Source organism: Vigna umbellata, chromosome 5 (assembly GCF_029865625.1).
Source record: "Vigna umbellata cultivar VRB3 chromosome 5, Vumbellata_1.0, whole genome shotgun sequence".
NCBI classification, from domain to species: domain Eukaryota; kingdom Viridiplantae; phylum Streptophyta; class Magnoliopsida; order Fabales; family Fabaceae; genus Vigna; species Vigna umbellata.
In genome coordinates this window covers 35,828,793-35,844,125 of record NC_142169.1, presented here as the reverse complement: position 1 = coordinate 35,844,125, position 15,333 = coordinate 35,828,793, and the positions used below count along the sequence as shown (strand labels likewise).

The 15,333-nt window shown below is 31.3% G+C and overlaps 2 protein-coding genes across 2 annotated transcripts; both read right to left on the bottom strand.

The window, feature by feature from the left end:
* Window positions 1-1,076: 1,076 nt before the first annotated feature.
* On the bottom strand, window positions 1,077-6,579 carry POLA2 (DNA polymerase alpha 2). The gene is made up of 16 exons (XM_088115251.1): window positions 6,444-6,579; window positions 6,298-6,373; window positions 5,657-5,794; window positions 4,497-4,869; window positions 4,316-4,411; window positions 3,986-4,065; window positions 3,566-3,641; window positions 3,295-3,471; window positions 2,901-3,005; window positions 2,679-2,774; window positions 2,509-2,601; window positions 2,369-2,407; window positions 2,185-2,226; window positions 1,795-1,925; window positions 1,577-1,703; window positions 1,077-1,459 (listed from the first exon to the last, which is right to left on the bottom strand). Exons 1-16 carry the CDS (start codon window positions 6,517-6,519, stop codon window positions 1,307-1,309), a joined length of 1,878 nt encoding a protein of 625 aa, XP_087971377.1. The 5' UTR covers window positions 6,520-6,579; the 3' UTR covers window positions 1,077-1,306.
* Window positions 6,580-7,881: 1,302 nt separating this feature from the next.
* On the bottom strand, window positions 7,882-11,003 carry LOC124842397 (uncharacterized). The gene is made up of 2 exons (XM_088116772.1): window positions 9,897-11,003; window positions 7,882-9,464 (listed from the first exon to the last, which is right to left on the bottom strand). Exons 1-2 carry the CDS (start codon window positions 10,563-10,565, stop codon window positions 8,178-8,180), a joined length of 1,956 nt encoding a protein of 651 aa, XP_087972898.1. The 5' UTR covers window positions 10,566-11,003; the 3' UTR covers window positions 7,882-8,177.
* Between the last annotated feature and the right edge of the window lie 4,330 nt (window positions 11,004-15,333).

The following is a 15,333-nucleotide window of genomic DNA, read 5'->3' as shown; positions in this document are numbered from 1 at the left end:
GAAATGTAATTAAAATTATCGCATAAAATCTAAAACTTTAATCGCATAATAATTTTCCAATTTACATAAAATTTAAAAATAAAAATGTGAAAATGTCATTAAAATTACACATTGATTTATTCATTAAAGTTAAAACCATACTAATTACAGCTATGAAGTTATACTTCGATTTAAGTACAATAGTTAGACACCGGTTTTATAAAGTGATGAGTTTTATATTTATTACTTAGATCATAAAAAAGTATAAATAAAATTAAGTTAAAATTTTCACGACTGGAAATGTCCGAACTTATATCTGCCTACGGTAATTTTTTTATATTAAAAGTACCAAAATTTTGGTCAAAGAAGTTCATCTGCTTATAAACAAACTTGAACACAACCAAATTCATTTATTTTCCAATTGACTTGACTAGCATAGGACTTTAAAAATGCTTCACGTTCTTATAGATTCGACAACGCCGTTTTTACTAACTAACAAGTTGCTTGCATGGTGAATCGTAAAAATTTTGCAAGCAAGACAACTGAAACTTAAGACAAAGAGAAACTCAACAGGAATGAATAGTAAAAAATATTAAATGACTGACTGCGGAAGTCCTATCACCAAGGCAGAATCAAATATTAGATAGTGATTTGTTGCTTATTACGACATAATTTTACACAATCCATATGTAAAATTATGAGTAAATTTTCACATGCATTTATAATAATTTTCACATGAAATTACTTGTATGATATAATTTCTAATACTTACAAGAAAGCTATTCAGAATTTAATATAATTAAGACATAATTTATTATATCTTAAACTTAAATATTATATTACATTGTCTTTAAAAAATCTTTACAGTTTCTATTTTACATTTATCGTTTCAATATGATATTATCTTAAATATTTATTTTGTTCATCGCATGAATCAACTATCTAATTGTGTAAAAAAACACCTAAACTTTATTGCTTAATTTTTATAACGAAGGTAATTCAAATTGTGTTCCTCGTTTTAAGACATTATAATCTAAAGACAAATAAGTTTACAAGGTGCACAACTAGATTCCCTAATTAAATTATTAAAATTGTAGTATAAAACTGAATATAATATAATATATATCTTGTAAAATGACAAGTGAAATATGATTAGTGTACATACAAAAAAAATAAAATTTTCTAAAGTAATAAATATGATTAATTAAACGGGTGGTCTGGCCGGTGTGGTTTGTAGAGGACACATTTTTACTGTTTCGATTCAACAAAATAACTAACGTCATGCAGGTTAATTCAGTGGTTACCTTAACAAAACGAATCTTCATCATCATATGCCAACAATTGAAGCGTTAATTAGATTGGAACCCCCACCATAATCAAGCTCGACAAAAGTTCCCCCTCCTTCTCCCTTGGCTAGTCTACCCGGATTGACAGCTATGCATTTCGTGTTATTTATGCCTTCACTTTCGCTGCTAAGTACCTGCAGGGTGGAGAGTTTATTTCTGAACTTTTTATCATTAAATAGTAACCAAAACTACCGGCTTATTTGGGGTTTGATGAAACTGATACATCTAATGAGGTGAAGACTTTTTTTTACCTTGACAAAGTGCTTGATGTCTGAAGGTAGGATAAGTACGTCCGGAACCAATGAAAGTTTAAGGGCTTCTGGAGCAAGCGAAAAGTCCAAGGGGACACTTTCTGCGGGTGGGTAAAGTGGATAGAAGCTGACTCAAAAATTGAAGGGCATTAGTTGTTTCTGATATTTCCTGAACCCAACATCAACCAAAATAAATCACAAGATATAAAAAGTATTACCTTTGTTGGTTGAGGATATGGTTTGCAAGTCTACTCATACGATCAATTGGTTTTCCATCTGCTGCAGTTCGTGATATCTCTTCTCCGCTGATTTGCTTGAGAACATCCACGGTGCAGCAACCAACCTTAACCTGAAAGCCAATTCTTGATCAATAATCTCTCACTTGCTCAACCTGTGACTTAACTTTTTTGTTTAAGTTTAAAAGAAAATCAGCAACTGGCAAGAAAAAACCTACAAGATCTTTTTTGAACATAGATGTAACACAAGGTTGAAACCAGAAGTCACTGAATCTTAAAGTAAAGGTTTCATTTACACAAAATCCATGACGTATATTACAGAACTTGAGAAAGCAACAAGGGTAAGTCGAAAATGAGACCCCGATACAATACCTCATTTGCCTCAAAGATTCCAGGATTAGCGAGACTGACTATCTGAAAAAAATAATTATGTAAGCATCATAGCCAAACTGAACCATTGCTGAACGATATTCTGCTAGTTCAAGGAACAGTTCTGAAGTTTAATTCTTAAGTGTTTAAAACCATTATGCCGTTTCTTTTTATGTAATGATCATACCTGAGATTTGAAATCAGATAAATTGATTTCCAGTGCGGGCTACAAAAACAAATTATTAAATAATATTTCAGATCCGGTTAAACAATACACTAAGAGAAACAAAAATCTTTACATCCTAATTGGTCCAATTAATCAAATACCTGAGGAAACACAAAATCATGGTTAGCATCCCGTATAGATGGAACAAGAACAACACGTGTTCCAGAACCCACGCGCTCTACATAATCTTCCAACTGGAAATGGCAAGTAGCCCACAGGAGTAAGAAAAATGAAAAAAAAATCCAAAAAAAGATCATTTCCTCTAAATTACCTTCCTCACGATTTCAAAATGAAATATTTCATCAAAACTCCTGTCTACGGTTCCTTTCTTAATATCTGGGAGCTCAGAATCCACAAATGGTCCCAGCTGAGACAAAACCCACTTGTCAACATCACCAAGTTTTCATGCTTAAAGGATCTAGCACATATTGTCAAAGGCAAAATAAAATAATTATGATAAAAATATGCGGATTGCAGTATAGGAGGTGTTTACCAATACAAGCAACTGTGGTGGTCTTCGTTTTGCATATTGCAGCAGTTCTGTAAGAGGCTCAAACAATAAATTGTCTGTCGTAGTAAAGGGACCAGCGGCAATAATCTGTTAAGCACCACAAGCAAGCGTAAATGATAAAATACTACCAGAAATGCAAGATGTATCTCAAGCAAGAGTATTTGAGACTGTAATTTCTTTCAAAATCTATATCTCAACTGTCACTTGTAGGAATGGATACAATATTACATGTGCCACATGAATGCCGTATGAGTTATGACCATTCCTTAGAAAAAATGTCATTGTTAAAACTGTAAAAGCAAAAGTTAAAAAATATTCTGACAATTCATCAAAATGAAATCTATAGCACAATATAAAGGAGATGCATTATACAAACCATCGATAACTCTCTCTGTTTATAAATCGTATCAGTAGACTGACTCTCCTTATCAATAGCTTGCTTCTTCAGAGGATTCAAATTCTCATCAGCAACAGATATTATAGGTATAGAATCCACCAATTTAGATGCAATAAAGCAATGCCCACTAGGATTATGTCCTCCAATACCAACTACCTATCAACATAAATCTTCCATTTATAACCTGTAAATATGCTATATTTGCACATTTAAAACCAGGGTTTTAACCCATCAAATTTACATTACTAACCTGGCCAGGAAAAATTGAATAATGGTTTAAACGTTGCAAGTCAAGGCGAACACATTCCCCTCCAGAATGCTCAATACTGCCAAGTTATTAGAAAACAGACCCATGTATGATAGATATAATTGAAAAGACAAAAATATAATGTAATGTTGCCCTTAAACAGTCAATGCCATATAGGATTTAACCTAAAATCTCCCATTATTTCCCTAAATAAATAATGGGTCACAAATTGTTAAGAATTGTATCACAGCATTCCACTCATTAGCAAAAGCTCTAGTCAAGTTGAATAGTCTGACTTTGATATTGTGAATGTTCGTTACATGTTTATAAAGGAAATCCAACACACCGGCAAACAGCATATCAGTCTGATGCTCGGATGAGATCACAGATACATGTGTATTGATGGCACATGGAGACTATTACCTGCTCTGCAGCATGACTGACTTCTCATTTAAACGTCCTTCAGCATCACAACAAATCATGCCAACAGCAAAAATGCTCCTCTGATAAATAACATAAATTCAAATTATTAGACAATCTACACACATTCAAAGATCATTCAATGCAGTCACAGATCAGATTATCAAATCTGATGCCCAGGTTAAGAAAAGAAAAAAATCATAACAATCTTTTTATCCAAGAGTCATAATTAAATTTTGGTGTTTCAAAATGTTGGTGTATAGCCATGACAAAACATAATTTTGCCTTCAAATTTCAGTGTGCATGGGACAGAAAGGGAAGTATTATATTTACCTGTGAAGCAGATGTGGGGTCTGTTGGTTCTTCATAGAGACCAGAAGCTACAAATGCCCTTGTATGTTTTCTAATTCGGTTTTCTATTGCATTAAGCTAAATAAAAATAATCAGACTTCAAAAAAAGAAATAGTGTAAAATGGTAATGATTTAGTTAGGAGTCATACTATACATCACATACCCTATCCTCCATTCTATCATACATGAATTTACAACACGGTTTGAGTCCTGATCCATGAATGACCAATGAACACCTTTCACGTTGTGGAACTCTTCTGACAACATCATCTTCATCATTCTCGGTATACTCGTGACGAGGTTCCTGCTTCCTATTCTCTACACTAGGGAGAGTGTTGATGCTAAATTTCACTGAAAACCTATCTGTTCGCTTTGAAAAGGGTGTTATTAGTTTTGATTTTGATGCTTTCCCAGAAGATAAAACATTCTCATACATTAAAGATATTGGATCAGTTGAAGGAGATAAAAGATCATGATGGTGATTTATTGGAGTTCCAGGAGTATCGTCCTTTGTATCATCATCATTATTTAAGTGCCTGCATAAAATGATTTCTTAACTAACATCAAGCAGTTCTTCCAGCCCCGTCAACTATTACATAACCATACAGGATATAGAGAAAAACAAACACCAATTGAACCAGTGAACAAGATATTATATCCCAAAACGCATGTGCCTTTATATTTAAAAAAAGGTAGAGAAAATATCAAACACAAGTCCAAGGAAAAAAGGGAAGCTGGTTGACAACAAATTGAAGTTTGAAAATATGAGGTCAAAAGATCATTTTCGTCTGCAATTATGATGTGATATACAGGAAGGCAAATTCAAACACCATTTATAGTATACTTGAAAATAGGTTGGGAAGGTTTAGAGAGAATCAATCATAGACGTTTGACCTGTAAAAAGAAATCACATCGTGATTATGCCTTAAAAAGTAAGTACGAGAAAAGGTAACTATATGTGGCTTGAGTTTAGTTGAAAATTTTACACTGAATCTTACCACAATCTTGCTTTTGAGACAATAGTTTCAAACATGAATCACTTATCTTGAACTTCAATAATAATGAAATTAAATTTTAAAAAATCAAAAGTCACTAAAAATCAAGTGAGAAGCACCTCATAAATACATATTAATGGAGGTACATAAATTATCTTTTTTTATTTATGTGCACTTTTTCATTTCACCGAGCTTGGAATTTCTTGTTTGGCAATAAAATTGCCCTTGATTCAATCGTTAAGATACTCAGGCAGACCAATAGAAACAATTCAAGCACAAAGCACCAGAAAACCATGGACATCAATACAAAATCGTAGGAGATGCTTACATTTCTACATCTCCGATAGAGTACATATGCAAGCCACCTTCTCCCCTTTCTTTTACACTGTCCTCTTTCTTCTCATTTTGCAGCTGCAACAGAAAGCCATCAATCTCGGCACTCTCTACAACTGGTTCATTCAGCTGTCTGTCAAAAACAACCAACTAAATTCAAACTGTAAACTATCTACCAAAGGATAACGCCTATCTTCCAGACCGAATCATTAAATCAACGCCTAAAATTATTAAAACATTGAGAAACTCAAATTAAAAAAGAAAAAAAAAATCTCAGTTAGAGCACATGACCTAACGCAGTTCTTTGTAATGCACATCTCAAACTACGAAATACCTAACAAACCAAAACACCTATTAACATTTCCTCTCATAACTAACTCCGATGTTTTTTTTTTTTTTTTCTAATTTATATTTTTATATTTTTTCATAAGAGGAACAGAAGTGTTTCGAGCAATACACCTTTTCTTTAAAAGGTTTATTTCATATCAAACAAACGATGCATCATAGTTTCCGTTTAGCAACCTAACGTGGATAACAGAGTACGCCTTCTTGTAGACTAAACAATCAATAAACTACGACGGAATAAATAATAATTAGTGAAAATACTAAATGAAAACAGTAGAAGAAGACGCAAACCTATTGAGATAATAAACTTCCCATCTTGAGACGAGTTTAGAAGGAGTGAAACTGTAGTTGGTGCAGAAAGTGACACCTACGCATCTCAGAAGATTAACCGATAAACTTTTGCACATGAACACTAGACAAATCGAAAAATCGCTTACATTTTCTGAGAATTTCTTGTTCGTCTTCGATGTCGAAACCGCTGCTTTTGAATTCGGATTTGATTTCTTCCTCCATTGCGCTCTTTCTCTCTAGGGTTTCTCTCACTTTAGAAGTAAGAGAAATATGGCGGGAACTTTGCCGGTTAAGTATATAAAGATTGTCTTTATTATATTCCGATTATGCCCTTCATAACGCGGACGAAATAGCGCGGCTTTGTCACGGTTTATAAAATGTCATTCCGAATAAAACAGACTAATTTTCAGAATTAAAGTTTTTCATTAAAAAAGATAATAAATATTAAACTTTACTTAAGAAAATCAAACATATATAATTTCAACTGACAATTACTATCATAAATAAGCATTCTCAAAAACTGTCGGACAAAAGAGGAAAAAAGGTGTGAAATATTTTAACAGAAGGAAATTTGATTGAACATCGTATTTAGGTGACAAGCAGAAATTTTAAAAATTAATGCATGTTTTTTATAATTTTTTATTCTTAATAGAAATATTTTATTCTCATCTAGACAGTTTGGAAGAATACATGTTATGATTTCTTTAAATTAATGTTTATTTTCGGTCAATCTCACCTTTATTAATTGTAATGGAAGATAGCAATTAAAAATCATAAGAAAGTAATGATATAAATGTTAAATGATTTAAAAAAATAATTAAATATATATCTTTAAAATAAGTTAAAAATAAAAAATCAGAAAAAGTTAAAATAAATTATTTAATAAATTAAAAATATTTTAATAATGAGTTAAATATATTTTTAGTTATTAAATTTTAATATAAAATTAAACGATCTAATTAACTTAAATTCACTATATTTATTATTTTTATCAAAAAATAATATTAATTTATTATGATCGCATTAAAACATTAGAAGTCAAATAACTTTTACTTGATTTTAAGAATTTCAACGAGTTTTCTGTTACAATGCAACCTTAAAAACTAACAATGGGTCAAAAAGACTTTTTATTCATGCAACACACTTTTTCGTGTTTTATGCCTGTGGAAGTACTTAAAATAAACTATTTTTAAGTTTAACAACCTACAAGAAACTAAACACTCTAAAAAACCTATTATTATTTCCAAGTAATAATCAGATTATGTTTCACGAAAAAATAAACTGTAATGACCAATATCTCCATCATCAATAACATAGGTGTGGTTGGCAAAACTATGAAAATGTCAAAGCTAACTAATTTAATTAATTGAGAGTAAGCAAATTCGTATAAGAAACTATAACACTGCTTTTAATCTAAAATTTTAAAATAATAAATTTATATTTCTTTTAATTTATGTAGTGTTTATCTTACTAATCGGGTTCCAACTTATAAGGAATTCTTAACATAGTTTACTTAGAATTTGTACATTTTCATGTACATTTTCATTATCAGAGTATTATTGAATGAAAATTTGAGTATTACACTTGTATTTTATTGTCAGTCATGTAATCTGAATGTGTTAGACCTTGAAAAGAGTACAATAACAGATTACAAAAAAATTGCTGTAAGAAGATACAGAACAGATAACATGTGTCCCACAAGAAGCAAACAAGCACCAACTATGGATGTGGTGGTTATTTTTGTACTGTACGCCAAACATTTCAGATATCATCACCACCTATGTGCATATTTTTGCACTAATCTTTACAAACTTGTCATTACAAGATCAATAGTAATATTTTATTTTCATCTTCTGACCAAAATTAACTGATCATAATCCTCAGGCAACTATGGAACTCAAACGCTTGTAACTCCTGTTTGACTTTGCACAGCTATTGGAATTTTCAACAGCCAAGCCTTGTGCCCCAAAGGAAAAATATCCATTCATCAATTTTTTATTGAGGGAACAATGTTTGTAGTTCAACAGAAGTTCTCTGTCCTCCAATGGTGGATCAGAGCAAGAGGGTCCCTTTATATCAGTACCCTTTTGTTTCTTGATGGAAGAAAGAGAAGCCACAGATAATTCTCGGAAAGGACTTGGAGTTGAATGAGAAAAATGTGGTTTTGCTTCAATCACACCTTGCATCAGACCAGCACTGAATTTCACTTTGGAGGTTGGACTTGGAAGAGAAGTTGTTCTTTTGTTCTTTGGGAGGGAGCATGGTTGTGAGTATCTTTGCCGCAATGGAATTGGAAAATCTTCCAAGTTTCTACTTGAACTAAAAGGATCAAGAGAATCGTCATCTTCTAATTCTGATGCAGCTGCTTTTGTCTCTTTTCTTTTAGGCCACCTGAGACGAAACTTCGAACGCCTTACAGCACGATTAGCAGAATTATCATACTTCTTGGTGTGTGGAGAATTTTCGGAGTCAGAATTGCTTGGTTCGTTTGAACGGGAATATGATTCCACACTTGCTTGATCATAATTAGCATCTGATGAATTCTCAATTCCAGTGTACAGGAATATCTCAGCATCTGGTATTCTAAACGAAGTGCCAGGACTCCCTCCAATGACATGAGCTTTGTGATGAGTGCAAAGTGCATTTTCTGCTATAGCATTTCGACCATCAGAGACCCCTCCAGAGGAAATTATCATCTTGATTAAAATATCAGAAGATGCTGATTTTGGTCTTTGTTTTAGAAGATCCAAAGGGGTCATCCCATCAGCATCACAAATGTTCAGATCAATTGATGGCACAGACATCAACAGTTCCACTAGCTCGCATTGAACATTATCAATCACTGACACATGAAGAACCGTTCTTCCATCATTGTTCTTGACATTGATGATGTTCTGTAAGTTCACAATCTTTCCACAAACCAATTGCTTCAAGAGTTCAGCATGTTTGTCCAGTCTACGGAAACCGGGACTTCTTAAACCAGCCACTGCCATATGAAGAAAAGTATCTCCATAGTGGTTGGTTAACAATGCTAACGAAGGAGATGCAAGAATCAGAATCTCCACCACAGATAAGTGACCCCCGTAAGATGCTACATGTAACGCTGTGTTCCCTTGATCATCTGTTAAGTTTACAACATCGAATGATGCAAGTAGATTTCTCACCACCTGCATCATTAAAATGATCAAAATAAGGGTCGCTGAAAACATTTTTGTTGCAGGTGTTAAACAGAAGATAAAACTGAGATACAGTTCCACAAAACATTTCTAGTTACTTTATATTAACATTTCTGGAAACATTTATCTTACAAATCACCAAAATAAATCTCTAACTCTCCTCTTTGACATAAACATCTACAAATCTGCATCAAAATTTTGTCTAAGGGAATGAGAATAATCTTAAAGAAAAAGAGCACAATGCTTGATAAATTCACCTGAAAGAGCAAAGTATCATTACCATTCTTCGATCAGATTTAAAATTTGACCTCGGTAACATGTGAAGACAATTAATAAGATGAAATTATAATTCTGATTATCTCCAAAAACTAGAAAAGTTTATGGTACTGTGTCTATGTTTTGTAGAGTAACCAAATTCCTCACCTGAACCTGTCCTCTGGCAGCTGCAGTATGCAAAACGGTGCAACCTTGAGCATCTCTAAACCCCAAAACGCCACAACCCTCTTCCACAAGCTGTTTCAGCATCTCCCAGTTCCCTCCTCTCGCAGCAGCATGAACCGCCCTATTCGTCATATCCCTCTCGTAAACCTCTTCCATCTGCGCCGGCGGCGAGAGAGCAGAACGAAACACAACCTCAAACACCTCACAGTTATTGCTCCTCGCAGCAGCATACAGTATATCAGTCACTCCATACTCTCCTTCTCCCAATACAAGCGCAGGGTTCCTCCCCAATAGTTCCCGGACGAAATCCACGTCACCGGCAGAGGCGGCGGTGTAGAGGAGCCACCCGCCGTACCCGGCGCGAATGAGAGAGTTGGTTCCTCTTCCCGTCTCGCATTCCAACATGAGGCTCCTCGCAACCTGCGAGCGACATTTCGCGACGTCCTCGAAGTGTTCCTCGTCGTCCCACACTGTTTCGAGGCGCCGAATTCTGCGGAGGGAAGTGAGCTTAATGAGGAGGTTGGCGTCGAGGTGGAGAAGTTCCACCACCAGATCGTAGTGGCCGTTCGCGGCGGCGCAATCGATCGGAGAAGCGTACCACCACTGTTCTCCGGTGCTCTCCCAGCGAAGAGGCAACAGTGAAGGAGACATTGCACATTTGCAATTTCACCCACCTCGAAAGAAACGAACTTGTGTGTGCAAAACACCAGTATCAATCAAAGTAAGTGTAACAATGCAGCAAACTTGTGATGGGAAGTGGTAGTTTTTTCAGTTCTGATTCAATGTTTTTCTTCCTTATTTCAGTTTCTCAAGGTGTAATAGATTGTGTGAAAAATTATTGGTGTGAGATTGATAGTGTGAAGAAGTGTGGGAAAGGGTCGGTGGGGGTGGCCTAATTAATTGCGAACATGAATCTAGCTACCGTTTTCTGCGGATATTGAGGGCAAAATGTTAAAAGACACAGTGAAAACACACGTCACACATGGTACTATAAATTATGATATTAGATGAACATGAGTTTGAGTGTGTGAGACAGTTTTTCTGTCAATGGTGCAGAAGAAAAGTTGGAAAGAGAGCATAGAAAGATTAAGATTCTCTGATCCGTGAGCATATGGCCAAAGGACATTTATTTAATCATGAATATCTGACCCAGTAACCAACTTGTAACTTTAAACAATTGCTTGCAGGACTCTGTTTGAACCTTGATTAAGATATTAAAAATACTATACAAGCACTCACAACAGTGTTGTTTAATGCATCTTAAACTTTTGATTTGCTGTTAAAATTGTCTGAAATTTAGGCCCGACCATTTTTAGATGTTATCAAGACCACCTTGTAACAGTATTGAAGGTTGTCTATTTGTTCTGTCATTTTTAATCATGAAAAATCTTGTAATTTTAAAAGCAGGTTGCTGTGAAAATTTGTTTCCATTCACTTTGAGAAATTTCAAGGATTGTGTTCACATGTGGTACAACATTCAAATGTGTGCAGATAAATGAAGACAGAGGGAAAAGACTATTTTTGACAAGTCAAATTTTTCATTCACCGTCTTTGTCTGCATTATCTGTGCAGCAAAGAATAAAGATTATTGCAGAAAGCATAAAGATATAAACTTGATAGAGCTGTTCTTCAGTCATTTAAGATTGGGACAAACCTACCTAGTTCATGTACTATCTTTGAGACTGGTAAATGTGAAAATTGTGACTTGGAAAAGCAGAAAAGAGAGAAGACTTACACATGATTGTTTGACTTTTGCCTTGTTGAGAAAAGTGCTAACTTGAGTAAATTCTTGTTTCTCTTTCTTTCTTTGGGATTCTGAACTTTTCAAGGTTTTAAAAAAAATAGGAAAAAAAAAATACTCTGCCACCTTATACACTCATTGGACACTATGTTATCTATTTTTCTATTATAAGAAGTTATGTCAAATAATGTAACAATGTGCCCTTACACACAAGTTTATAAATTTATATAAATTCACTTTTATTTCTTTAAAGATTTTAATTATCAGGGTGTGGTCTATTCTCTTTTAATTTGTTATTTATATATGGAAATGTATCAATAATAATTATATTTTCATTAATGGACTATTAAAGGACACATTTTCACATTTTTCTATGAAAAATAAGAATATACCCATAACACTTGCAAGAAAAAATGATTAAATTGAAATTGAAATGTTTTTCGGTGAGAAATTAATGTAGATTTCTGTGAATATAAAGACTATAAATTATTTAATATAAGGAAGTTAATTTTGGGACATTGTTATTTCAGGTACTTGTCCCACTTCAGGTACAGTTGTTTGTTTCTTTTAATGAAAGAGTTGAATGAGAGATGACATAACAAATAGACATTAATGAATTATATATTATAAACTGTTGATTTTCAATAAAAAAAAATTTATTCATTAATTTATCTATTCTTTATAAATTCAATCAAATTTAAGCTTTTGATTTCACTGTCATCAAAATAAAAGAAAAAACTTCTACATAAAATATTTTAATAAAAAATTGAAATATATGGTCATGTTTTTGAATTAATATAATAAACTCACACCTACTCAAAAGTGATATTTATCTTTATTTTAATAAAAGCATTACTTTCGAATCCAAAATTTGTAAGATAAAATTATTTATATAAATAGATAGACAATTACTTTAAAAAAAGGAAAAGTGTTTTAAAAATATAATTATTTTGTTTTAAAATAAAATTTGAACAATTAACTTTTTATTTATATGTTTCTTAACTTAATAATAAAATATTATATTTAATTTAATTTAATTTAAAGCAAATTAATTATATATTTTGAAGATAATATCTCTGATAACATGGTTAACCATTTGGTAGGATTGTCAATGTTCTACATTCAATGATTATAAATGAATTGGTGAAAATTGGACCTTCTAACTATTAGTTAGTGAGAATTAAATGCAAGAAAAAGTAGCCTCACACACATGGTTGCAATGACTAATGTTAATTGACAAAAGCAAGAGATAATTAATTAGCTATGTATGTATTGTATCAAATACCAGTACAACTATATATATGGCATTTACATGCACATGAAAACAAGCTTTGATTTTCACAACATTTTTCTAATAATATTTTAATATAATTTCACGTGTTACTAAATGATTAGTTCAAAATTACTCCACAATCAATAATAATAATCATAAACATCAAGATCAATCACATAATAATACGTAAAATGTTATAAAAAAATGTTGTCAAAATATTATTATTTATACAAATCAACATATTGTATAGATCCAAGTTTGATATCACACATGTTGAGTCTTCCAACACTTGTCCTTTGCAGTTTAAAGAATATAAATTATATCAAAATAGCTGTATTGAATCAAAACTGATACCAAATCCCCAATTTTACTGGGATGGTTTGAATTTTGTAGATTACTTTTGGTGTATTTTCATAATATACAGGCTAAATATTCATATTTTATTTGTTCTAATTTATTTTGGTGCCATGTTTTTAAACATTTAATAAAATTTAACTTAAACACATGTTTTTAATTAAAGGCTTAGATACTTTTTAGTTTAATGTTGATTTTTATTTTCAGATTTCAATTTTAGTAATTTATGTTAAATTTAATAATTTTTATGAGTTATTCAATTTTTTACACAGTATAATGTGGATATACATTATATTTGAATGAGTTATTCATTTTTTTACACAGTATAAGTTGGAATATATATTTTGAATGTCCATTAATCTCATGAAATTAAAGACAGTTTGAATATATATTTTTTTTTCATTTTTGAGACTTTTTAAAAAAATAAAACCATGATAAAAGTTTCAAATTTAAAAATAATAATATTTACTAATATTATATCTAAATCAGAAAATAAAATGAAAAAAGAAATAAATTTATGCCACATTAAATAGTTATGAATAATCCTATTTGGTACACCTTCATTCATCTCTTTTCACGTGGAAGGTGACTCTGGCGAAGGAATCGAGGAATATGCTTCACCACTCACCCATCTCTCTGCTCTCTGTTTATGCATTTTTTCTGATAAATCTGCGTCATGAGATCACTGTATCTGTTCGTAATATATATATATATATATAAAATAATGATCCTTTTACGATATTTTCTTATAACATTTTAATATTATTTATTTTCTTATAACATTTTAACATTATTCATGTATCATCTATTATTGATTTATATTAATATTTATAATTATTATTATTGGTTATAAAATAATTTTAGACTAATTGACAAATTATGTTAACTGCTACATGGATTATATGTAAAGGCTTATCAAATTTAATGGGTTTGTTTTGGTTTACATGTGTTGTTAAAAAATAATAAATAAATGTTACATATAGTTCTTAATATTTTGAGTATTTTTTTTTTCAAACATACTAGTGAACTGATAGTTATAAAATTTTATAAAATATTAAATAAAATAATTTTTTTATGATTTTCAATCAATTTTTTAATGCAAAAATTGTCGAAACTAGTTCAAAAACATATCTATCTGTCTAGCTTATCTTTAGTCAAATGAGACTAGCAACATCCATGTGCCACCGACAAATATGATAATATAAGTAGACCACCAACGCTTATAAACAAACTACATAAGACAAAAATCTGGCTTCCTAATAGAAAAAGATTGAATCAAATTAACCATTACTTCATACATTTCTGACTCTATTAGCTTAAATATACTAATTTTTTAATCTGACAAGAAGAAACTACTTTTTTTGTGTGTGTATGTTAGTTTTACAATCTTACTTTTAGTAAATAAACTAATTGAATTTTATTACTTGTTACTCTTTTGGTTGTGTCTTAAAATTTTGCAATTTACATTCACGCAGATAAAAAAATATATTTTCTGATTAAGGCGATTAAGTTATCTTGCACAAAGTTAATATAATTAATATAAATTAAAGATAATGAATAATATAAATTAAAAATAATAATAATTTCACAATATTTTTTTTTACAAAATATTATCTACGTAATTTATTAATAATTATAAACACTAACAGGAACACTAACATTATCAGACACATAAATAATGTTATAATATTATTAAAAAATTGTTGTGAAATATCATTATTCATAAATTAAATGTCTGATAACTAAAACAGCAAGGGGCAGAAGGTGAGAAACAAAATTTTCTACTGACCGAATGATTGATAAGAACATTTGCATGTGATGAATAAAATTATTTATAAATATAAAAAAGTATTCTATATAAGTCATTCACATAAATTACTTAATTTAAAGAAGTATTTTACGTGGAATTTATATTAAAATAATAACATTATTTTTATGTATTTTTAAATAACTTTCAAAATCACATTTTGTAACATGATTTAGCCTGCTCTACAATGATATTATTTTATTTTAGAAGAATTCTCGACAGAAAAAAAAAATTAAATCAATAA